The 27,590-nt window shown below is 34.8% G+C and overlaps 1 protein-coding gene across 10 annotated transcripts; it reads right to left on the bottom strand.

Moving 5' to 3' along the window:
• Positions 1 to 1,785: 1,785 nt before the first annotated feature.
• Positions 1,786 to 27,235, bottom strand: LOC110103004. 10 transcript variants are annotated; one of them, XM_020831543.2, is made up of 12 exons: positions 26,983 to 27,235; positions 26,657 to 26,778; positions 18,738 to 18,955; positions 6,602 to 6,782; positions 6,318 to 6,532; positions 6,088 to 6,228; positions 5,895 to 5,995; positions 5,561 to 5,779; positions 4,980 to 5,474; positions 2,900 to 3,276; positions 2,627 to 2,759; positions 1,786 to 2,507 (listed from the first exon to the last, which is right to left on the bottom strand). In XM_020831543.2, the coding sequence occupies exons 3-12, from the start codon at positions 18,918 to 18,920 to the stop codon at positions 2,393 to 2,395; spliced, it is 2,160 nt and encodes a 719-aa protein (XP_020687202.1). In that variant the 5' UTR covers positions 18,921 to 18,955; positions 26,657 to 26,778; positions 26,983 to 27,235; the 3' UTR covers positions 1,786 to 2,392. The 10 variants fall into 10 exon arrangements, with proteins under 10 accessions (XP_020687202.1, XP_028550278.1, XP_020687196.1 ...); XM_028694445.1 differs by having other exon boundaries at positions 6,629 to 6,782; XM_020831537.2 differs by having other exon boundaries at positions 6,318 to 6,782.
• Positions 27,236 to 27,590: the final 355 nt, after the last annotated feature.

Below are 27,590 nucleotides of genomic sequence, written 5' to 3'. Positions count from 1 at the left end.
CCGAATACATGGAGTGATGGTGAAATACATGGGAATATTATTAGTAGAATTCAAGTTGGATAGTTAAAGTTGAGGAGAGCACCAGGCTTGTTATGTAATAGAAAAGTACCACTCAAACTTAAGGGAAAATTCTTTAAGATGGTGGTTAGACCTGCAATGCTTTATGGCGCATAATGTTGGTGTTGACCTCGATTTTGCCCAGATTTGGGCCCGAACAGTTGACTTGGTCAAATTGACCAAGCCAGACCCTATGGCCCTCCCGTTGGGTTTAGTGGGTCGAGTCGAGTCTGTCGAGCCCGGTGCTCCTTCGGAGGCCCACAGTTGGCCATTAAAAGAGAAGCATAATATTAAGGTAAGTGTTGTAGAGATAGGATGCTTAGGTGGATGAGTGACTTTACTCTTAAAGACATGATACGAAATGAGCATATACATTAAAAGGTTGGAGTAGCTCCAATGACATATAAGATTAGAGAGAGCTATTTTAGATGGTTTGGTCACATAAAACGGCAGCCTTCCGATGACCCGGTTAGGATAGTAGATGTATTAGAATTGACCTATGTTAAAAAAGATAGAGGTAGACCTAAAAGACTTGGTTAAAAAATATTAGAAATGACCTTTTCTATTAGATCTAAATGAGAATTTGACTCTTAACATGACGCAATGGAGAAAAAAAGATTCATGTAGTCGATCCCAAGTAGTGGGATAAAAACTTGATGTTTTTGTTTCTATATAAAGCTCAAAGTTTAAATTTATATCCTATCAGTCAATTTGAACTACACATCCTTGACAATGATCTTAACGGGTAATGTCAATTTGCAAAAGTGAACATGTATATGCAAAAAAAATGATATTAATCTCCCTTGTTCACATGCATTTGATGCAACTCTAACTCAATATGTTAATCATTATAATTTATGTTCAAACTTTTTTGCACCAGGAGCATGACTAACCTTCTTTTCTAAAAATATATCTCCAACTGAAAATGAAAATATATGGAAGATTCTAGATGAAATAAACAAAGTTAACATATTACACTTGGCTGATGAAGCCAAAGTGTGTCATCGAAAAAAAACACACAAGACCTTTAATAGGGAAACATACGTCATCACATAGATGCAATAGTTGTAGAATGAGATGCCAAAATCGAGTTATTATAGGGCAAAGTGCCTCAGATCTTCATAATAATTATTACTTATTAGTATAAAAACATTATAATTGCTTATATTTAACTTATTTCTCAAAATAATGCAACTAATTAACTATGCAATATTGTAAGATTGTTATTATAATGTGTTGCAGCTTTGGCTTACACTCAGTTGCATCCATCTTATAATTTATTATTTCAGAACTGTTAAGATAGCTATTTGCTATGTTATAACTCCTGAATCATACTATAGTGTATATATCCTATAATATGTGTTATAATTGTTAAGATTACACTATCCTATATCAATCTTATAGTTTGCTCTGGCAAAATTATTTGAATGCGCTATTTTATATCTTCTATTTGTAAACCCTCCTCATTTGAACCCTATTCAAACCATGTTCTAATAGGGTTCAAACATATTTGATGTTTGAAAAGGTTCAAACCATGGCCAAACAGCATTTGAACGTTCAAATTTTTCCTGAATATGATTCCAAATTTGTTTGAACCTATGTCATTCTAGATGAACTTTAAATAACTAGCATGGGTTAAAGCAGAGTTTTTTTCCATTCGACACCGACTTTCAGGAAATTTTTTTTTTAAAATAAACAACAAATATATTTCTCCAACTATGAAGCATATAAAGTCAAATTTCCCATTTCAATCCTCGCGAAATTTAAAAGCACACAAATATTCTTTCAAGAATGATTTCTCTACTTAGCACCATCAATTAATCAACTCAATATGTTTTCTTAATGAATGTTGCAAATTAGGTGTAATCACTAACCAAACATATCCCTTGTGCTTGACTGAACTGTCCCTCTCTTTAGCTTCTTCTTTTTTTCATAATGTAAGATAACATACTCCTAAACCTTAATTACTTTTTCCTACTCTACACAAAAAGAATACCTGACTTGAGAAGGAATACATGATGATAAACTCCCAACCATCCTTTTCATGTCGGTGTTTGCTCTCCTGCCCCAGAATGCTGTCTTGAATGGTCTTTCTGGAACAATCATTCAGGGATTAGCACAGTTGATACCATGGAAGTCATCTAATCAGAGTAAAACCACAAACACTTCGACAGAGCCTGAAATACAAAACTGTTTCAAAACGCGCACTTCTCCCAAATGGCCGAATGGTAGCAAATGCAATCTCAAAATGCAAATTTAAAATGGAATTGTATTACGCCAAAAATGATGTGTAGTAAAAATAATGTAAAAAAAAAAACATGCTGTTCTGGCTCTGCTATGATAGGCTGCACCCAACAATTGAACAATAACATAGCCTCCAATATTCTCTAAAGCTTATGTGCATCCAAGGTAGTGTAGACGGAATATAAGTATCTAAACACGACGGGATTCTGCAAAACAAAACGATAGGTATTCAATAAAATAAAATAAAATAACGATATGTATTCAATGATTCTTAACAAAGAGTAGGAACAAATAAGACGATAAAAATTAAAAATCTAGTAATCACCTTTGACCGCTAAGAATTCCAGATGCTAATCGCCTACTGAATGTTGTACTAATATTTCCGAAGACTCTGGCATAGCATGGAAAGACAATTTGCCCTGAAATCATTTCCTTCATCTTTATACCACTAAAACAACCTTATAAAGCAAGAAAAAATACATAACTATACTACGAGATTCCTCTAGTCACAAAACTTTTCAAAATATATATGAAGAGTATCAGTTAAGGGTCATGATTCACAAAGATACTTATAAATGGATGAGACTAGTTAGATTACCAAGCGTAGCATATTTGCTATGGAGGATGGAGAGAGCAGTTTCCTGTATTCCATTGAATCTTCTTTCATCTGAAGAAAAAGAGTTTGCACCAGAAATGATATCGAACCATATTCCAGAGGGAAATCTTCTTCGTCTTGCCAACCATAGTAAGATTTCAGCATAAGGAGTAGCATGAAGTATTGAAATTGTTATCTCTATTGAGAAACGTATGAGAATAAGCGTAGTACTCAACAAAGTGAAAAATATGTAGAAGATTGATGTCGTTGGAAGTAGAAGTAAGAAGGGCGTAAACAGTAATGAACCCACAACATGCTGCTCAACCGAATAATCATCATAACTGTCTAACCTTTGCCGAAGAGGATTCCATTTTCTCCCCCTGCCATTGGATTAACTGATAGATTATTGTACAAAAACGATGGAAAATCTTCATCATTAAACAGATACTGAATAAAAGTAATGATTGAGTTGTCTTGATGTAGAAAACTCCTACATAATTTTTGCCTTTTCCTCATTTGTTATACTATTTGCGAATGTTGAAGTACAAATTTTTGTTGTAGTGCCTGTGGTTTGTTGCAATGCCTGCATTGTTGCTACGAGGAAATCTTTTGGGATAGTTGGAACTGATTTCTATTACAGGAAATAGCTCATTTAAAAGCAAAAAAATGCAACAACATCGAGCCTTTATCCAACTAAATGAGATCGGCTACATGAATCATTTTTCTCCATTGTGTCATGTTAAAAGTCAAAATCTCATTTAAATCTAATAAAAAATATATTTCTAATATTTTCTAACCAAATCTTTCTAGATCTACCTCCACCTTTCTAAACATAGGCCAGATCCAATGCATCTACTCTCTTAACTAGGTCATTGGAATGCCGACATTTTTTGTGACCAAACCATCTAAGGCGACTCTCTCTAATCTTATATGTCACTGGAGCTACTCCAACTTTTTACATATATGCTCATTTCGCATTTTGTCTCTAAGAGTAAAGCCACTCATCCACCCGAGCATCCTCATCGGAGGTAGGTCTCCAAGCACCTATTTAACACCTCCGTCTGCCCATCTGTTTGAGGGTGATAACCAGTGCTCCTCTTTAATACCGTCCCCTGTAGCCTGAACAGCTCCCTCCAAAAGTAGCTGAGGAATACCTTATCCTTATCTCTGTCGTATACTATAGACTCAGGTATCCCATGCAGTCTGACCACCTCTTTGATGGGAATGCTACTGCAACTGCCACTGTAGTGTAAGGGTGTCATAGAGGAATGAACGTCACCATTTTTAGCGTAAACTCAACTACAATTGCAACTGCCACTAGAATCACTATAAACTCTTCTAATACCTCTGTAGTCAGCATAGCCTTGAACATCACCATTGCTTTTAAATATTGGTACAAAAATGTTTTTTTCTCCAATCATTTGATATCCTCATAATCTTCAAAATTTTACTGGAAATACTCATTAACCAAATCACTATAATATCCCCCATTACTCTCTATGTTTCAATAGATATCTCATCAAAAATCAAGTCATTATATTTATATTTATGCATTTTTTTCGAAGTTAACTCAACTTCACTTTTTGGAATCAATCTATAATATACTTCACTAAATTCTTCAGTATGCTCTTCCAAAATATTTTTTTTATGAAAGTCGTCAATGAATAATTTCTCAAAGTAGCATTTTCATAATTCTTTGATGTGCTAATCTTTAACAAAGATTCTATTGTTTTTGCTTTTAATTCATCTAACTTAATCAAAATCCCAAGATCTTTTCTTTCCTATCTTTTAGCTATTCTATATCTCATTATCTTCTTCCTTCATACAAACCCGATTCTAATTTTCTTTTGTTTTCATCACTATAAATAGTATTAAAAAAATCTATATTCATAAACCAATAAGAAAAAGCCTCAAGATCTATCCTCCCATCAAATATTAACATTTGAACTTTTAGTTGTCATCATCCAAATCATAAATATGAAAAAAGTCTATTAGTAGCGTAGATCTTGTAAGAAAAAAGAAGACTAAAAGAAGCATGTATCATGCTAGAAAACAACTCAAAATGTGAAGCTAAAAGACGAACCTAAAGAGACGCCATAAAGATGCCGAGGCTTGGATCTGTTGCGAATAAATAAAAGATATCAACCAGTGAAGTGTGGATACATGCAATGTCACAAGTCGGAGCATATCGATCAATAAAGCAGCAGGTACAGTAAGGCCAAATAATATCCCAGATAATGCAAACCCTCCAAGGAAATGGTGCAGGAAAGAGGCCATAAACAACCACAGTGTGGAAAATGTTTGAATTGCATCAAGCGAAATCATGCCAAAAAATTCCGCTAGCTCAGTATTTAACTTGAAGCCTGCCGGAACACCCATTAACCACACGCAACCTGAGCGCAACACATTCTCTGTGATGTTATGGGCAACAAAGTTGATCCAATAGCCAATAAATTCAATATTAACCAAAATAGCAAGTCCAAAAACTGCTCCCAACAGAACATCCACGGCCACAGCAGACCACATAGAATGCTTCCTTAGTGCATCTCTATGTGCAAATTCAGCATTTGAATGTGACCTACAATCAAATAGGTTCTGTTATTTTCATAATAGTACGAGAATGTCTCATGCCGAATTGGAGCATGTCATCATTTCAATAATTACCTGAAGCCACTACCTAGAAAGATTGGCCAGTATAAAAACTGGCAACTCCGAATGTGCACGTGTTTCCATGTGTGACTGAAGACCACCTTAAAAATTATGGTTGCTAACTTGTGAAGTTTCAAATTCAGAACCGTGTAAAACAATTGAAATATAATATAAATGACTGATGAGATCGAAGCCAATGAAATTGCAAGCATATACCATAGCTTTGGTGTCAGCCTAAGAAATCAGAATTAACAATCAGGAGAACAGTACCATCCATTCTGCGTACAAAATAATGAAAACAGTAAAAATGATACTGTCACAAATTGGCAAGAAATTGGTAGATGGTTACCAACATAATGACAAATGAGTTGTAGGAATTTTCTCAAACAAACGTCTCTGCAAGAGTTGCTTAGCAGCATCTGAACAATTCAGTGCAGACACAACTGCTTCCTGAATGAAAAAGACAAAAGCAAAAAACTTGCAGTGGTGCAATTTAAAGGGTAATTATAAAGAAAACATGAAAGCGTATTGCCACAACTAACCAGATCTGTAAATGGTGGTTTTTGAAAGTGGTTCGCCCAACTTGGATTTCTGAAGGGAGTGGAGGCTGCCTTCTTAGAATAACTCCCAGAGCTCAAAGTATAATGATGTTTACTAAATGCCGGAAGATCATAAATTACCAACTAATTTCAACAATATAAGAATGAGTAACAAATTCAATATCAACATCTTAAATGGAAACAGGTAATCAGGGTTCTACAGACTTACATACATGGAAACCTGATATGGACAACATAACACCATTTTCATGAATGTGATCGAACTCCGGGATCCATCTAGCCTCTTTACAGGAGCTTCCTTGCAATCTAGAGAACAGCTGGATCCAGTTCCCACATCTAATTAAATCCTGCCTTTGAGTATCCATAGAAGGATCTAGCTTCTCACAGCCACATGTATATCGTCCAGCGCATTCAAATGGTGATCTTTCTGTACGTAATTTCTGATCAGAGGAATTATGCATATGGTCATTAAAGATGGAACCTAAAGCAGCATTACCTTCCACTTCAATGCATTGCATTTTACCCTTTCTGCTTTTTGAGGAAGAATCAATGTATTGGTTGCTCATCGTTTTCGTATTCAAAATGCTGTTCTGTAATACACAAATTCCCAAGACTGAGAAGGTCGAGGATTCCTGTAAAGCCACTGGCATCTTTGCATCGGCATGGCTTAGAATTTCCTGGTATTTGAGAAAGAGAAAAGAATTTGCACTAGTGACTCTTTCTAAACTAATGAGATCAAATACAAACAGGAGATAGAAATAATGATAATGAAGTTGAATGGCAGTTGAAAGCTAACAAAAAGAACTGGCTCTTCAATATTTCCTCTATAAAGCAAAGTAATATGAAGCAATTTGAAAAAAATATACCACTGGCATCTTCATGCTAGTTGCATCTTTCAAATCCAATATACTTAATCATCTCATTATATGTGTAATTTGCCATATCACCGTGAATATGAAACTTCACCAAAGGAATGAAAACTAATACCCAATCCTAGAATCATTAAATTTGGCATTTAAAAACATATGGGAAGATTTGATGAACTTAGTCGTCGCATTAACTCTCTAAGATAGAACCAACAACATTTAGCTAGGAAATTTCCTAAGGTAGATCGCATTGATCAATATATACATCATTATATAAGTTTTTATAATCTAATTTATGATTCTCTCCCCGATCATCAACAAAATAGAAAGCCTTTAAGCCTACAATAATCCGCTTTATGATAATGTTGTTAAGAACATTGTAGATTATATTCGCTCTAGCCAAGTGTTACCTAAGATCTTTACTTTTCTAATATCCAAGTCTCAGGCAATGTCATCAATACTACTCTTTAAAACCTCATTGCAAAAGAAACTACTCATATTAAAAATATAGACAAACATGAGCTCCCTTCTGACAATGATCTAAGAGAATACTCTTTATTACAAGATGATTTTATCATTGAACCTGCACCAGACTCCAACCTAGAATCTGAAACTGAAACTAAACTCGCCGTTGTTGCCTACATCAAAGCTCCCACTTCACTTTTCTTATGAACCTGTGTTAGACTCCAAGTATGAGCATGAAAATGAATCAAACTTTAGCTTAAGCAGGTTTTTTTTTTTGAAGGATGAAGCACATCCCAAATATTTTATTAATTGAAAATAAAACACAAGGTCACTTATAAACATTCCATATTGAGAACTATGAACATTAATATTAAAGATCATAGGCCACACTCAAATATATGAACCTTATCCTAGGAATGGAGCATACAACTTGAGCTAAAGGTTTTTTATTCCTAAATAATTCATATTTCTTCAAGTTGCTAGTTTAGCCAAGCCTTTTCAACCTCACTCAAAGACTCGTTTTTTAAAATTCATCATATGCATTTTATTCGGTAAAACATTGATTTCTATTTGATTTTATGTTACTAAGTTGTAGGCAAAATAATTAGGATAATCATAAATTAAAATAGTTTGTTTATGAACTCCTTATTCAACTTCCTTAGTGTAAGCATGAACGCAAAAATGCATTTGATAACTGATACCAAAGTTAGCTGGATCTTATTGCTTAATAATTTCTTTATTAAGTTTATTATATTTTAAGGAAGTGATTCAAATTCCTTGAATTCTTACTTCTTTATCAGAGTTAACTACCATAGCAGGAAGATCCCGTGATATTATCATAAGATCATCTTAAGCTACATTTATAGCTCATCCTTCTTTTAAAGATGCCATGGTTATTCTTGTAAATAACTTGTCTTACACTTCTACATCTGCATTCTGCATGCACCATATTTTGATCGTGTTGTTGAAAGATTATAAGGGGAAAATAAATTACTATGTATTATTGACTCATAAGAGAGCCTATAAATTGACATATTACATAATAGAATAAGAAAATAAATAACCAAACTTATATTTTAAATTATGAAAACATTTAATACCATTAGCACATTCCAATATTAAGAGTCTAATTCTAACCATAAGTTGATTTGTTAATGTCAACAGAGCTAGCATAATTAGCATCGAAGATTATTTCAATGTTCAAAAGCTCAGGTATAGCATACATCAATCCTTTTTTTTTTCCTATAGACCTCATATATTTGAGGATCAAAATAGCAACTTCCCAAATATTTCATCTTTGGATTTTGCATGGGCTGACTAACCACATCAACAACGAATGAAACAAATAATTATCAAATAAATAAACTTACAAACTAACCTGAGATATTGAGATTAATCATCAAGAGATGCATCACCATCATCAGTCATAATTTGAGTATTATAGGTGCATCAACAAGTTTACAATCAATGAGATCGGGTTTTTCAAGGAGGTTGGTTGCATATTTTATTTGAGAAAAATATACTCTTTTTTATTGTAGGAAAACTCAATCAAAGGAACATATATGTTTGGCGCAAAATAGAGCACGCCATGGTGCACGGCCCGAAACGGCATACATATGGCGTCATTTGTATGGCGCAGAGCAAATGTTCAAAATGACACGCACAATTTGTGACATATGTGCACCATGGCACAAGACACAAACAACGCACACAATTTTGTGAAGGATTTTTAATATAATCATAAGATTTTTTTAGTACTTATAATTTTTTAATTTCTAAATTATATAATAATAAATTCTAAAAATATTTGATTTGAAATAAATGTTTTACTTAGGGTTTTATTTGTTTGCTTGCTCCTCATTGGAGTCGATTAGACCTTCGACAAACATGTTCCGAAGTCACAAAGGAAGCTCTCCTACGCCTCTGCGCCATATTCTTGCTTTTGGCTTAAGGTAATGATCTTCCTACATCATTTTTGTCTTCCGTCGCCGATGGTAATGAGCTCTCTTCTCTTCCTCGCCGCTAGGTCACGAAAGATATAGAAGCTTCGTTGCCTCTTTCAACGAAGGTGCTCCTGTTGCATCGGAGGTCACGAGGGAAGTTCGCCATTTAGGTAACGATCTTTCTTCCCTATGCCATTGTGCTTATTTTTTCTTTGACCAAAGGTAATGAGCTCTCTTCCCTCCGCTAGGAAGGTAATGATCTTTCTTTCATGCTAAGGTAACAATCTTTTTTTTCCTATCTGCTCGATTGGAAGATATTCCTCTCATATCAGAAGTAAGAATCTCACCGAAGAAATCCCTGTTGTTCTCGACATCTTTTTGGGGACAGGCTTTCCTATGACCGACCAAGACTGGTCTAGCTCAGTTTGATCTGATCAAGTTTGGCATATCTTAGTATGTGATCAAATTCAAGTGATTTTAGTTTAGTTGGATTCGTCTTGTGGAAATGCATCATATTGATTATAATCTTGAATTGAACTTTGAATGACTTCTAAAAGTATTAAAATTCAATTCTAAGTGTTTTTTAATTTAAAAAATTAAGTAGAAATTCGTGCTTAATTAGGTTGATTTTGTGAGCCATATCAATCTCTCCATCAAACTTGTGAAAACTTTAATGAGCATTAATAACTAATTTATATCTATTTTTTATTTTGTGTCATGTTTAAAATAGCACATGCCGCATAGAACGCTATGCACCATGACTCCACGAGGACCTTTGCACCACTACGCATGCCGCATAGAACGCTATGTGCCATTCACCCGTTAACAAGCATGCCAAGAAAGCACCTATATCATTCCAAATATTTGGAGACAAAGCACTTTAGCAAATAGTATTTATCTTCGAAATGCCCTGATGGTCACTTCCTACGCATAAGATGTTGTCAACATGAACAAGTATGATTTATCCCATAGGAGTATGCTTAATGGAGATAAAATTATTTATAGTGTTGTTTCACAGACCACTCTGAATCAGGTGATCACACAACCAAAGCTAGTGGACTTAGCTTAAGGCCATAAATAGCCTTACTAAGAAGACAGAAATGATTGGCCACAAGATAGTCAGACTTCATATATTGTGTAAACTTTTACACGCAACCAAACCTTGTAACAATCAATCATCCCATAAGAGTGAAATTTTATAATGAACACCCACCAGCAAGCAATAGGTTTGATCCTAGGAGGAAGAAGAGAAATCGGATCCCATATATAATGACTAAGAAGATCATTCATTTTGACTTTCATGGCATGCTTCCGGGTATTACATCTTTCTCGATATGTCTTTGGAATATATATAGATATTAGATACAAGGCAATTTTTCAGACGAATTCAAATAAATTAAACGATATAAAGGGTAAATAGAATAAGTAGTAAGTTGTCTTTTAACTTTAAGAAAGGTGACATGAAGACACAAATCAGATGACTCAAAGGATGGCGGATATTCCATCAATGTAGTGGAAGGTGCGGTTATTGATGGAGATTAAGGACAACCAGAATATACATGTACAGGTGCAAAGGCAAGAGGAGTTCCTGGTGGAAGAGGAAGATATGGTAAGGAGGGATCAAGAGTGGGAGGGGAAAAAGTGGGTAGTCACATAGAAGGTTTTGTCAACGAAATTATACAACCACTATATAAGTGAACCACGACTTTTTTTGAGTACAAGAATACCTAAATAAGAAAAATCAAATAGCATGGGAAAGAGCTTTCTGAGCAAATCACATCAATATAATAGATACAACCAATGGAGTAAAAAGAAGCTTGACTATAATAAAGAGCTAAAAAGATTAACTATGATCAAGTAATGGAGAGATTTATTAACATTTTTAAATTAACTTCCAAATTAGAATCCTCCCCTGGTTCCAATTCTTGAATTGCATTGTGAACTCAACAAAAATATAAACACAAATTGTGCAATCAAAATATGACAAAGAACCCATCGCTAGGCATTGGTTCAGAATTGTAGTTGAAATAGAGGAGAGGAAAGGCGGTATGATAACCCAGCTGGAAAGTCATCAACAACACAATGGAGAACAAGGAAAGGCAAGTAGAGGTGGCACTTGATTGAGGTGATATAATGAATCAGCAGCAAATAGAGAGGTAGAAAGGCAGGGCCGAGTGGGAATAGACTCCGCCAAGAAAATATTAGAGCAACAGGTAGCTGCAGTACGTACAAATCAACATAGAGACCAAACTAATACAACGTGATGAGAAAATAGTAGTGAATATCAAGTAGCACTTCGCACTGTTGTGGTAATTCAAAACTCCAGATATGCTAATTGGAATTGAAGGCCTAAGCTGAAACCATGCAGTGATATGTTAGACTTAACAAGCAATTTGAAATACAAGAGAAAACATCATGTTCATATATGAGCCAACATCATAGATATGTTTTACAAAAAACAAACCAAAAGAAAACAAAAAACGCAAATACAATACATAGAAATTTAATATAACTCATATAGATGTGGAGTCCTAATTTCTTAATCATCTTGAATGATATTTGATTTTGATTTTAATGATTGATAGATATCAAACTCAAGCACAAATCCTACTTGATTTTCAAGATTGGTGGCTATAAACTCAAAATTCATTCATGCAAATTTTTTTCAAAACGGTGGCTACCTAACTCAAGCTATATTCACACTTCATCTTTCAAACCTACCACCAAATGATGCAATTATAAAAAGATGAGAAAATCTAATATTTCATGGATCCAACAACAAAAAATAACAAAGAGAGAAGAGAAAGAGGAGGAAGAAGATGGAGAAAATTGATGTCATCTGAAAAAGAAATGAATATTTTCTTTTGTGCTTGGAATTCTTTGATTTTTTACAAGAAGAAAAAGCATTGTTATTTTCGATTCTAGCAAGAAAAAAATGCTGTCATAGCAATGAATAGTTATTATTTGAACTCTTGCAATAGAGATGGGAAGAGAATAAATAGTGCAATGACAACATCTTCTCCATATCTAACCCTCATCTTCGTAATAAGTAACTGTATTTTCTCTTAACTAGATAGAGCAAGTCATATCTATAATTATGTATGAAGTGTAATTTTTTGTGTATGTTTTTAAGTTCAGCAAATTGTTTGGCCTCTATATGGCCATGGATGTATGCTTACTTAAGTTAAACCATTTAAATATTGGTGTTCTCTTTTGTAGTGAATGATCTCTTTTGCAACTTCTTTGTGATTCATTGTATTTGCTCCATGTTTGAGATGCTCTCTCTTTCATAACAAATGGGCTAACTTGAAACTATGCAGTACAACAACAACAACATCAAATCTTTATCCCACTAAGTGGGGTCAGCTACATGAATCATTTTTCTTCATTGTGTCCATTAAGAGCAAATTTCTCATTTAAATCTAATAAAAGAAGTCATTTCTAATATTTTCTAACCAAGTCTTGTTAGGTCTACCCCTATCTTTCTTAATATAGGTCAAATCTGCTGCATCTACTCTCCTAACCAGGTCAAATCTGCTACATCTACTCTCCTAACCAGGTCATCGGAAGGCCGATGTTTTGTGTCCAAACCATCTTAGCCAACTTTCTCTAATCTTATCTACCACTTGAGCTACTCCAACATTTTCACGTATATACTCGTTTTGCATTGTCTCTAAGAGTGAAGACACGCATCCACCTAAGCATCCTCATCTCTGCAACAACAACAACAACAATATCAACTCTTTATCCCACTACATGGGGTCAGCTATATGAATCATTTTTCTCCATTGTGTCTTGTTAAGGTCAAATTCTCATTTAAATCTAATATAAAGGTCATTTCTAATATTTTCTAACAAAGTCTTTTTAGGACTACCTCTACCTTTCTTAACATAAGCCACATCTAATACATCTACTGTCCTAACCGAGTCATCGAAAGGCCGCCGTTTTATGTGACCAAACCAACTCCAACCTTTCACGTATATACGCGTTTCGTATCTTGCCTCTAAAAGTAAAGCCACTCATCCAACTAAGCATCCTCATCCCTGCAACACTTAAACTTAATTTATGCTTCTCTTGTAATGGCCAACATTTTGCGCCATAAAGCATTGCATATTTCACCACCATCTTAAAGAATTTTCTAAGTTTGAGGGGGCACTTTTTTCGCACACAACAAGCTCAATGCATTCCTCCACTTCAACCATCCAACTTTGAATTCTACTAATGATATCCCATCTATTTCACCATCACTTTGAACAATAAACCCGATATATCTAAAATGTGTAATCTTATTAATGACTTGATCCCCCAAAATCACAATCCCACACTAGTTCTATTGCTACTAAAATTAAACTTGATATATTTGGTTTTAGATCTACAAAAATGAAAACCTATACTCTAAGGTTGACCTCCATAATTCAAGTATTCCTTCAACTCTCTCTCCATTCTTATCAATAAAAAGAATACCATCAGCAAAAAGCATCACCAGGGTACATCCTCTTGCAAATGTCTAGTAAGAACATCCATGACTAAAGCAAAAATATATTGGCTTAAAGCTAATCTCTGATGTAATCCAACTGAAATAGTAAAATACTTGGTCAAACCACCTTGTGTTTAAACACAATTATCAACTCCTACATCAATATCCTTGATGACTTGAATATAAGCATTATTATCTCGAAACTACACTGTAATGAGTTATATTTGACAAAACTATTTAAAATACTAGAGAATGCATCATGTTCATAAAAGAGCCAACGTCATGAGCATATTTACACAGAACAAACTAAAAGAAAACAAAATACACTAATATAAAACATAGAAAGTAAAATACATTAATACAACTCGTTCAGATCATCATTTTCTATACTTTCGATGCAAGTATACTCTTAGATTTCCATCACCATATACTCTAACTCTTAGGTGAAGATATTACTTATCCTTCATTGGAATCTGAAAACAATAAGTTATTCCATAGCCGGTAATCTCTCCTCTGCTTGCTGCTGCATCAATAGGGCTATCAATAACTGTGTCATGGCCTTTCTACTTTCTTCTTCATATATGCTAATTTCCAACATTTATCAGTTAACATCCATCAACTCTTTTCAACAATATCTCCTAATTCCCTAACTATTGTAAACATCATTGAGAAAGCCAAACTCCATTGCATCCATGATTGATTTTGTATCAAGTGCAATGAAACAAATGATCTCAAACGCTAAACCAAGCAAAATAGATTTTGGTAGGGAATATCCATTCAAACTTAGATTTTACATGCTACTACCAGCTGCTAACTTTCATGTTCTTCAAGCCTAGCTTATGTGGAAAAAAAAACACAAGGCTTCGATTTCACAAAAAATGCGGACAAACATCAGTTTTCATTACTGCTTTGAGAGAATTGCACAAGAACTTGTTTATATATGCATGTTTCCAAACTTATCATGGAAATGTGCATAGTCAAAACTTCCTTGCCTTCTTGTGTGCCATTAACTAGAGAGAGAAAGAGTTACGACAGATGAATAGGGAGGGAATTAAGGTTTAAAGACGGCTAATCATGGTGTTCATTCATTATGCAATAAAATGACTTATTATAAGTGATAAGCCATTGGAATAGAACATAGATGTATCTTAGACTAAACTACTATTATGTTCCAACATGAAATATGTTAACAACTATGTTGCTCTCTAAATGGATCGAAGCCTGTAATGCCATTGCATCATTCCCCTGAGCTGTAAAAAGACTGCACTGATGACCTCAAGCAGAGAACGCTAGAAAAGAAGACTACACCAGAACAAAAAAATCTCTCAGCCAAGTAGGAACTGCTGTAGGAACAAGTATATCTAGAGGCTTTAAAAAAATTGGTATAGCCATGCATCATCAGTCGCATCTTTTCAGTAACCTTGGTAAACAAAAGAAAACATGGTAGCGGGAAAGTATAATGAACCCAAAGACCAAAGAAGTCAATATGTGGCAAAAGCAGCAACAGTAACATAAAATCAATACAGTGATAATAGGTAATGGCTCAAAACAAGATAAAAAATCACCCATGAAGTCTGAAGGAAACAGCCTAGAGAAAACTCAAAAAAAAAAAAAAAAAGAGAGAGAGAGCATCAACAAAGATGTGTGGCTCCAACAGCTATAGCTCTCAGCAACCTTGATAAAGAGTAGAAAACATGATGTTGGCAGTAAAAATGAAAGTTAACATGGTCACCACGTAGTAATGATGGACATGGTGATAGCAAAATAAAATCGACAAGTAACCATAATTACAGGCCAACAACTGGATCATTAATCAACATTGAAAGCAAAGGGGAAAAACCAGACCGAATCTCGATCTATAGATTGTGTTGGCAGAGAGTACAGCTCAGACTCAGGCACAAATCAGCCTTAGTGTCTAGTATCAAATCAGTTATCCAAATCTAGCTTTCATTATAGAAGACAGTCATTTGGTCTTTGATATGTTAAATAACACAACTCAAAACCAAAAATTGATGTAGGCCTACGTTGTTTGCAATGAATTTATTAAGAGCTTGCACAACTTATTGATTAGAGAAATAACAAATAGACCTATTAGCAAATAAAACTAAGAATTAAAACGTAAGAGCGGTCACTGTCGTTTAGGCTAAGTTGCACATCAAAAGATTTGGATCATCAAAATAACGTAGAAAAATAACATCATGCCAAAGTAGTAGCTTTCAATGAAAATCCCTAGTCTAACAATAAGATTAGAAAACAAATGAATACACTCAAATCCCTGCGTTTACTAAGCTTAGCAAAATCAGACAAGCGTAACCTTCATGACTGCAATCAAATCACAAGAGAGTATTAGACTTAAGAAATGCGAGAAAAGGAAAATTAGAAAACCTTCGTCAATGATCGGTTGCAATCCTCCACTCGACGATCTCAAGTTGTTCTTCAATAGCTTCAATCAATGTGTCCAAGATGCGCTCTTTGTAGTCTTCAATCGTATGGTCGATCCTCGGGTTGACGTCGAAGAAGGTTGAATGGAGAATATGCACAAAACCGTGTTCGTTATAGGCAAGTCCGTAGTCAGTGTCAGGATTGGCCATGCAATGGCTTTGTGTAATTGGTGGTATCGATGGCGCCTTCAAAGCTCTTAGGTGTTCCTAAGAGAAGAGGGATTCTCATAAGAAGTAGGAGCTAAGGGGAGGAGAAGGTCGGCCAAAGAAGGGGAGCCACACGTGGAGTTAGGGTTAGGTTGATGGAGTGAACTAACTTCAAAAATCTGAAATAAATTTCAAATTTTGGAATTAAGAGAGTAGAAAATTAGGAGAGGAATTTAGTCACCTTAAATTGGGGAGGAGAGTTAATGAGAGAGAGGAGTGGAGAGAGAGAGAGAGAGGAGTGGAGAGAGAGAGAGGGGATGGGTAGAGAGAAGGGGGCGGCGGCATGAGGGAGGTGGGGAGAGGAATTTATTTCCTAAATCAAATATTTGGTTTTAGAAATAAATTAGGAGGTGTAGACTTTAGGAAAATTCGGCCAAATAGGTGAATAGGAATAAGGAAAGATTTCTAAGAGTGGGCTTAGGAGATTTGGAAACAAATCCCAAGGATTTATTCATGTGGTCAGCGACATCATGGGCCTAGAAGGGATTTAGGGGAGGGATTTGGGGTTTCTTAATTTGGGTTTAGGAATTAGGAAATGTTTAATTAAATCCCAATCCAATTTGAAATTCAAAATGATTCAATTTGGGAAACTTTCCTAAAATAGATTTTATAATTTTAGGAAAGATTTTGAATTCAAATTCACCAAATTTCAAATTGGGTGAATTTGAATTCAAAATCTAACCAAAATTATGGCAATCTAGAATAGGAAATAAATCCAAAAGAGGGTAAGGGCTAGGGGGTGGCCGGTGGCTTGCTTGGGGTTCGGGTAAGGGGGCCGGCAGCTAGGTGGGGGTGGCTTGGGGAATTTGGTGGGTGGAAAGGAGGGGATCAGATGGTGGTGTAAGTCGGGTGGTAGGGAAGATGAGAAGAAGAAAATAGAAGCTAAAACCACGAACCCGACTCGTCTAGGTTGGTGGGTGATGCGCACTTCTCCCTCTCTTAGGGATCTCTCTCCGAACTCAAGCTCTCACAAGAACTCATGCAAGGGGAAGAAATATTTTAATCAATCATTCATTAACTTTCAAAGAGAAACATAGGGGCTATAAATAGCCTCGTACATAAGGCTCAAAAATAAGAAAGATGACAACGCCCTCAGGGCTTACATAAGACATCCCTTAATAAAAGGGTACAACGGGAAACTAAATAAAATAAATACAATACGACATCATAAATAAGAAAATACATAAAACAAATCAAAAATATAATGACTCAATCGTAGCCGTAGATCGGCGGCCACGTCTCTGATAAACCTTCCATGATCTGATGCCCCCATCAAAAATGCTACCAAATTCAAAGAGAGGATCTCAAAGGTACTTCAAAGATTTGTCAACTTGTGATTGAATCAATGCTTGAAGAGTTAGTTTAAGTGGCACTCAAAAAGAGCATACTTAGCAGCTACCATAGCACAAAAAAAGAGCGAGTTTATGATTATGATTGACAATCAATCTCATTAAATGCATCCCTTAGTGAAAGCACGTAAATTCTTGTATGGGACCGGATCATGAACATCTCTTCGCACTGCAAGAAGTTCTATACGCACAAAGAGATGTGAGCTATTGGCTCAGGATGCTCCCATAATTATGCAATTGTATCTTCACAGCGATCTTGACAAACAAAAAAGACATAACTTTTGATGACCCTGCCAACTCCCCTCTCTCTTTCCTAGCAAACACCCTAAAATCAACCAACTAGTTATTCCCTCAATACTTAATGTAGCACAACTGACCCTAGAACAACATGAAACATACCGGGAAGGATTCAGGTATTGGATCAGGTCAGGTAATTTAATTAGGGAGTGTTAAAGCTCAAGTTAACAATGTCAAATATGAATCTTATTTTAGCAATATAAATAAATGAACAAAAAGCACTACAACAATATGGATTCAACGGAAAAAAGAACTTAGACTGCAGCAAATGAATAAGATGTTTAAATTTCATAAAACTAAATTGAAATAGAACTCACTAGTTTTATAGTTATGAAAATGCCATATTAAATGATGTTTTTAGAAAGCTCTAAGGAGTTAAAAAAATGTCGACGTCTAGCCCATTAAGAAAAAAGCAGTGAGTTTTACCTTTAAAATTTGTTGAAGAATATACACAGAAGTTATAATGGTAGAAGGTGCCAAAGCCAAGACAAAGTAAAACGAATTAGAAGTTACAAAGTGATAAAGTGTGACCAGGTGTTGGACCCTCAAGTAAATTAAACACAAGTCAGCATTCTGAATTCTTCTACCTGAATATCATGTTGTTGACGATTCACCAAAATTTCAAGGGTGGAGGTTGCGTGGGCCAGGACAATGTCAAGTGAATTAAAGGAATGCATACACCAACCAAACAATAATAGATTAGAGCTAGGCTTGTAATCCGAGAGCTGTCTAGGCCACCAGACCCTACATTGTTTTCTTGCCATTTTCATTTAACCATAGCTGCTTGGCTAATTATCAAAGTGAGCTGTAATAAAAAAGGAAAAATGAAAAAGAAAAACGTTCAGGGCTAAATTTGTAATACTTTATTTTACTGTTTAAGATACATAAAGAAAATAGATTGCAACAAAATCAGTAACGTCTTTGGAGTCCTCATTGTGAGTCAAGGTTTGAAAAGATAAATAAATATTCTATAGCTAATTAGAAACAAGATTTCAGGGAATACACAAATTATTTTGGAACTCAAAAATCAAACTCAAAGTCTCATTATTCAACTTGAACATTAACAGTTCTCAAATCAACAAATTCTCAAAACATGGCCAAAAAAATATAAGCAGTAACTACATGGAAGGTTTACTTCAAAATTAAGTGGAAACTGGAAACTCATTTCCTGAGAGAATTGTGAGGAAGCACTGTTTGGGGGTAAAAATATGAGGAGAGAAAAAAATATTATGCTACAGTTTTTCTATGAGGGTTAAGAGGAAGAATACAAACACAGAAAGGTGTGATGAAGGATTGCAGTAGTTTGCTGCGAAAACCTATATCCATTTTCAAAGCAACCAAGTATGCTACTCTAGTGTCGAGTATGGCACGAATGTTGTTGAGCCCTTAGGAGAGTTTTCGAGAACACCTTACTAAGAAAGATGAGGAAAAGTGGTGAATACTTTATGGCCTCTTAAAGAATCTCTCATACTTTATGGTCTCTTAAAGACCCTAGCATGATCCACAAAAAAAAATACCACTTGACCATGTATGGGAGGCCTAATTCAAATCCCCACTCTCAGATGGATTCAAATCCACCATACTTTCTGGTTTCCAAATGCTCCTACCAAGAACCCACTAGAATCAATCTACAAGGATTAATTTAAGACCCACTCATGAAATGCTAGTAAAACGCAACACAGTGCATGATGATAATTGCAATGGTATTAAAAATGCGCTTTAGGAGTGAATCAAAGCAATATGCTGCCCTCTGCATCATTTATATGTGAAGCATAAGCTCAAAACAAACTTTGCATCACATCACTTTGTCACGTCAAGTCATAACATTGTACACTCAGCTCTAGAACAAAACAAAATCTTCATTCATATTTCATTACCAAGTTTAGCATCTACCACAATAAATATGCACAAACATTTGCTTACATTGTTATCGTAGTCAATAAGTCATTGTGCGTTAGCTCTTCAATCTCTCCTGCCATAGCTAGTTGCTTCTTGGTGATTCTTTTTGATGAGGACATCGGACGATATCGGCGAGTCTATCAGCATAGGAATCGTAGATCGATGGCTACAATTCACAGTCGTTATTTTTGATGCATTTATGTATTGTAGTTTATTTACTAATTACGATTGTACCCTTTCTTTTGAGTTTGTTTGAGTTGTAGCCCAAGGGGCATTTGAGTCGTTATTATTTTATTTTCTAGACCTATATATTGTGGCATCTTCTATTGTAATCGAATGATGATTATGATGAATGAAAATTTTCAGATTTTCTTGCTTGATATCTTTTGAGTTCTTGAGAGGAGAAACCATAAGAGAGGGTCTTGCAACATCCGTAAGCCACCGGTGAATTCCGGGACTCGCAGTTAGTACTTAGTATTTCTCTTTTCTTCCTTCCTTGGGTACCACCACTAACCACCTAGCCCAAGCCCTTAGCCGCCGGCTTGAAGCCTCCAAACCCCGCCCCTTTCTCTCCCTAACCCGCCACCCTCACCACCTACCTAAGCCGCTGGCCTCCCCTCATCCGCCCACCGCTGGTTTCCCCATGCCTCCTCACCGCCGGCCTCCCCTAGCCTCCACTAGCCGCCGGCCCCACCCTACCATGACCCTTGAATTTTCAATCTTAATTACTTTCCTAATTTATCTCACTATTAATTTGGAAAGTTGCCTCATTTGAATTCAAATTATATTTGAATTTCAAAACTTTCCCTATTAACCAACTTAAATTAGGAAACCTCTCAATTACATTAAATCTAAAATCAATTTCAGATTTAATGACAATCTATAATTAAATCCTCCTCGGTCCCATACATCGAACCTAGACACATCCTCTCCAATTCTCCCTTAATTTACATTAAATATTCCCCTTAATTCCCTCCCAAACCACTAGCCCCATTATAGCCTAAATTAGGATAATTTTGAAATTCAAATTGATCCCTCTCCTCTCTTAGTAAAATCTGAATTTAACTTCAGATTTTCTAAACCCCTCCTTTCACCTCACTAGACCTAACCCTAGCCGCCCCTTCCCTTTTCCTTCTCCACCCCAACTCTCCAAACCGCCGACCCCACTGATCTCCTCCTTTCCCACTGTCGGTTCCCCTTCAAGGCCATGAAGAACGAAGAAGCTCCTCCTAGTCCATGGATGGCAGATCCTGAAATCGATCTCGGGTTTGTATATGATAACCAAGGAAGGCCGGGCATTCCTCGATCTACCTTCTTCGATTTGAACTTGAACGTCGACGACTCCGTAGAAGGCTACATTAACCGCATCACCTTCACATTAGCACCGGCAATTGAGGAGCACCTCCCAATCGGATCATGGTCGATTGTGGGACGGCCACCAATCCATCCGTCGTCGGCAACCTTTCCATCAACGACGAAGCCCACCAATCCATCCGTCGTCGGCAACATTTCCATCAATGAAGATCTTAGGCTTTTTCTTCCTAGTGGTGATCTCTTTTCTAGTGTGGATTATCTTCTTCCGCTAACCCCACAAGTGAATGAGTGAGAAGGTCCTCAAGGTGAAACCTCTCATTATTAAATTGTGGATTTTTTGTTATGCTCTCATAAAAGTTACTCGTCTTTGAAGTTTGATCGAATTGTTTTGTTAATCTAACGTGCACTTCTTTGCCTAAGCAAGTTGAAAACTACAAATCTCTAGAATCTTTCTTTGTTGTGAACGGTACTTTTATATTGGACAGCTTTCAACAATAGTTCTTCTTAATTTCTCATTAACTCATGTTAGTTTCACATCACTTTTCAGGTTCTCTCACATGCTAGTTTCTTATATGCTTATTGATGATTATTGCTGATCACACTAGTAGATTCTCCTCTCACAAGCTTCTTCTCTAAAATGATTCTCACTACCTCATCTTAACACTCTCACTTTATGTACTTGCACCCTCAATCTCTAACCAATTGCTCAATCGGATGAGTATTCCTAATTTCTAAGTTTACTCCAATATTTTCATTATTTCTATTTTTTATTCTTGTTTTTAAGTCTTTAATTAGCTGAAAATTATTGTTATTGAATGTTTCATCGTATATGTTATAAATTATTATTTTATGTGGTTTAATCATGGTTAATTAAATAGCTATGAAATACATATAATATATGTATATATGATATATGAGTCATGAATATTTCAGTTAGTAAAAATGTCACTTAGCTTTGCACTTTGCAAATCGAAGCCAAAAAAAAAAAGGTTGTACATTACATTGCGCTTTTCACTTTGAAAAAGCTGGTTAATAGTTAAATATTTTGTGGAGCAGACGATCACCATTAGAGAGGGCTTTGCTAGTGTCACACTCGCCTGAATAGCATTAGCAATTCTCACGACATAATAACAAGGGGACACTTAATACTATTAACATAAAATCAAATCAACATGAATAATTACACATATAATTAATATCCACAAATACTCATTGTAGCTACCTCAAAATTGCATCTACATAATTATTCAAAACATAATAAATAATTAGCTACCATTCATTCATCACAAAAGAGATTTAAAGCTAATCAATATAATTCATGAAATCCAATATTTCATCATAGATTACTAAAAAAATATTATATCCAAACACATCCACTAATAGAACCATTCTCCCATATATCTGAATGACCATTTGAAATACAACAATAACAAGCCTTTATCCCACTACATGGGGCCGGCTAGATGAATCCTTTTACTCCATTGTGTCCTATTAAGAGTCAAATTCTCATTTAAATCTAATAAAAAAAGTCATTTCTAATATTTTCTAACCAAGTCATTTTAGATATACCTCTATCTTTCTTATCATAGACCGAATCTAAAACATCAACTCTCCTAACAAGGTCATCGGAGGGTCAAAATTTTATGTGACCAAAATAAGGCGAATCTCTCTGATCTTATATGTCATTTGAGCTACTTTTAACATTTTCACATATAAACTCATTTCGCATTTTGTCTCTAAGTGTAAATCCACTCATCCACCTAAGCATTCTCATCTCTGCAACACTTAATTTTATGATTCTCTTTTAATGGCCAATATTTTGTGCCATAAAGCATTGCAAGTCTCACCACCACCTTGTAAAATTTTCCCTCAAGTTTGAGGGGTATATTTCTATCACACAACAGGCCCAAAGCATTCCTGCACTTTAACCATCCAAAATGAATTCTACTAATAAATAATAATATCCCCATCTATTTCACCATCACTTTGAACAATAGACCCGAATATTTAAAACAAACACTCTTTTTAATGACTTGATCACCCATGTCACAATCCCACCATTAGACCTATAACTACTAAAATTACACTTCATGTATTCAATTTTAGATATACTCAAACAAAAACCTCTAGACTCTTAAGGTTGAACTCAATAATTCAAGTTTTTCATCAACTCCTCTGGTCTTATCAAAAAGAGCAATATCATAAGCAAAAAGTATCACAAAGGTGCATCCTCTTGCAAATGTGTAATAAGAACATCCATGACTAAAGCATGTTTGATGTAAACCAACTGAAATAGGAAAAATATTTGGTTAACCCACCTTTATTTGAACACAAGCAACAACTTTTGTATACATATCCTTAATTACTTGAATATAAGCATTATTAACTCCTTTCTTTTATAGAACTCTCCGGAGCACTTCTCTTGAAACTTTTTTTTTTGGTAAAACTCTTGAAACTTTATCATAAGCTTTCTCTAAATCAATAAATATCATACAAAGATCCTCCTTACTCTCTCTATACTTCTCCATCAAACCTCTGAACAAATGTATAGCTTCCATAATAGACCTACCTGACATGAATCCAAATTTATTTGGAGAAACAATAGTATCACCTCGAATCCTATGCTCAATAACTCTTTCCCATGATTTTAATGTATGACACATTAACTTAATTCATCTATAATTCACAAACTCTTGTGAATCACCTTTATTCTCTACAATAGGAACTAACACAAACATTCTCCAATCATCTAGCATCCTTTTAATCTTTAAAATAAAATTAAAAAAACATAGTAAACTAAGAAATTCTGATCTCCTAAGCATTTTCATACATCTATTGAAATATCATTAAGCCCAACTGCTTTTTCACACTTCATCTTCTTTAAAGCCTCTCCAATTTTGATTTTATTAATATGACGATAAAAAACAATCTCTATTTTTATTTAGGGTACTAATGTCACCAGAGTCAATTATATTCTCACAATATTCATTGAAAAGTTTATTGAAATATCTCATCTACCTATGTTGACTATTGTCTTCTAAGAAAAGCACTTTTTAATCTTCATCCTTAATGCATTTCACTGAAACTAAATCCTTACTTCTTATATCTCTTTATTTGGCTAACTAATATATGCATCTTTAGCCCTCTTTAGTATTTAATATATTATATAAATCACTAAAAACTAAATTTATTGTATCACATATTACTTTCTAAGACTCCTTATAGGCCCACTATATCTTTCTCAATTTTTTGAGCTTTTATATCTAAACCAATGTTTATAACAAAACCCCTTATTATTTATCTTTTCTTGTATATTTTAATTATACTACCAACTATTTTAACTATTAAAATATATTTTTTATTCTCCAACCATACACTTTGTAACATTCATAATATCTCTAGCTAATTTTTCCAACATAATATTAACTTCCTCAAAAAATAACCTAAATCTTAAGATCTACAATCTTACTCTCAAAATATTTTTATTAGAGTTCTTTAAATGCCCCCATCTAATCAAAGGACAATATTTTACTTTATTTTTTTTATTTTTCACCCCTTCATCTTAAAGGACAAAACTAATTAATGATACTAAGTACATAAACTTTCACATTGAATGACTTTAAAATCTATGTAATCTAAATGAACAATTTTTCTTATGAAAAAATAATCAATCTAAGATTTACTAAGTTCATTCTTATAAGTAATGAGATGCTTCTCTATTTTCTTTAACAAAGTATATGCAATTATATAATCATAAGTTATAATAAAATTTAATATAATCCTACTAACTTCATTAGTCCCTTCAAACCCGTAGCCACCATGAATGTTATAATCTATAACAATTGATTCTAAACCAAAAAAAAAAAAAAATTTATCATTTCAAAACTTCACTACATTCTCCTATAGATGAAACCTTGTACCATAGCTAACAAGTAGTATGTTTTTCCCTGGCCATCGAGAAGAGCCCCAATGTCACACATTACCATTGTCATGCATAGAAGAACCCTCCAAATCTGAGGCTTTAAATATTGGATCAATAGGCAGAATTTAAAAGTTAAATGATCATTTTGGATTGTTTCTGCGTTTCGATGATAAAATGAACCAAATCACAACCATTATGACTGCTCATAATAAACAACTACTTTTAGACTATTCTTAAATAGCCCTAGAAAAGTCGATAACTAAGCCTTAAGTTAGCCATTTTCATTAATTTGAAATCATCCCAACTTTATGGTCTCGCAGAGCTCCAAGTCTAGAGCACTAAAACCTACTAGACCCTATTTGTGAGGGATTAATTCAAATTCCCATACCTATTTCCATATATCTCGAAGCTCCAAAGTTATAACACTAGAAAGCTCATCAAATCATTTCACTATATTTCAATAAAAAAGTTTGAAACATTTCTCATTAAAGTTTTAAGGGAAATTATGTTTTAGAATGGGGCTCTAAAAATTCTACATAAAACCCTTGGATAAATTTGTGGTTTTCTAGCTTACACACATCCTAAACAAGAATATTTCTAAAATAATGGTGTATTTCTAAATCCCAAGTTATTCATCTTGAACAAACATAATCAAACTAAAGTCATTACTTCAAAAGAAAAATTATTGTACCAATTAAGTTATAATTCCTCTAAAGTGGCGCAACCAAATAAACTTAGATTTATTGCTACAACGCTTGACAGAAATCTGTATAATTAGCCAACTATATTTTGGGTATATGGCGTTTTCTTTAAAAAGCTTAACCTGAGTTTTATTCCTTTCTTCTTCTTAGCGTTTATGTTATTTAATAAGTTTTCCATCAACTATAACATGGACAATATCCATCTCAAAATTTTTCCATCCTTAAAACAGTGAAATTTCTTTAATTAGTCTATAATTTCATTAAACTGGTAAAATAACCGTCTAACATTAGCATACATATTTAACTTTCATAATAAATTAGGCTAAAAGTAAAGTAATTTCTATTACATTTGGTTCGATGCATCACAAGACTTTTTAGGCTAGAGGAAGGAGGATTCTCGATGAAGGAAAGCCGTAATTCTGGCGAGCTCTCTCGCCAAAAAGCTGCTACCGAAGAACCCCCTTTCATGGCAGGAGAGGGAGAGGAGAGGAATGAATGAAGATAGAAAGAAAGAGGGGTTAGGGCATCATTCCGATTCTTTCGAGGACATCTCAAACTTGCCAATGGTCAACTATGAAACCGGCGACCATCTTACGCAACCTTGCTCGGACGGGAAAGAGAGAAAGAAACAAGAGAGAGGCAAAGGCAGAGAGGATGGCGGAAGTCTCACCAGAACTGGGAATTAACGATCAAGACCCTGACCTCCATTCTAAACTCAGCTAGCATGCTCACCATATATGATGCGGCCTCTGTACCTGATCCAATCGAGATCTAATAGGTAGTCCTTCGGACCTGATTAGATGTAGGATTTAGGGCTGATTTAGACAATATTTGAGCTAAATCTTGCAAAAAGGCCAAAAAAATGCAAAGTTAAATCTCACGGTAAACTCGACTTCACGGCATTTTCGGCATTTTGCCCAAATCCCAGATTTCGTAAAATCCGACATTTGGCAGATTTAGTCGAAGAAGCGCGCGAAAGGGGAGAAAATTCGTTACCTTCGCAGTGAACTCCCGTCGCGACTTCCGATCCGAAAGCAACAACGTCGTCGTCGGAGGCGGCGAAGCTTCACGCGAAGCAGGACAGCAACGTCGTCGGAGGCAGAGAAGCTCAAAGCAACACTTACAAAACTCTACTTCACGCGACACAGAACAGCAACTTCGTCGGAGGCGGAGAAGCTCAAAACGACACTTTCAGAACTATACTTCATGCGACATCGACGAAGAAATGTAGAAGGGAAAAAGCGGCGGAGATGAAATACTAAAATAATTAGGGAAATTTACATACATACCATTTTATACCATCTGATTTATATATCTAATATTTAAAATTTTAATATTACATACATACTATTCTATTTTATTTTAATATCAAATATGTCACTCATATTTTCTTTCAACCACTCATATATTTCATTTTTACCACTCATATTTGATATGAAAATGAACTAAGGATGGTATGTATGTAATATTAAAATTTTAGGTGTTAAATATATAAATAGAGTATTATAGGGTGGTATGTATGTAAATCTTTTACATACATAACACTTAAAACTTTCATATTTACTTATCTAATATTAAAACTTCTCTATTTATTGTTCAGCCAC

Source organism: Dendrobium catenatum, unplaced genomic scaffold (genome assembly GCF_001605985.2).
Source record: "Dendrobium catenatum unplaced genomic scaffold, ASM160598v2 fragScaff_scaffold_486, whole genome shotgun sequence".
Taxonomy (NCBI): domain Eukaryota; kingdom Viridiplantae; phylum Streptophyta; class Magnoliopsida; order Asparagales; family Orchidaceae; genus Dendrobium; species Dendrobium catenatum.
This window is presented reverse-complemented; position numbering and strand designations above follow the sequence as displayed.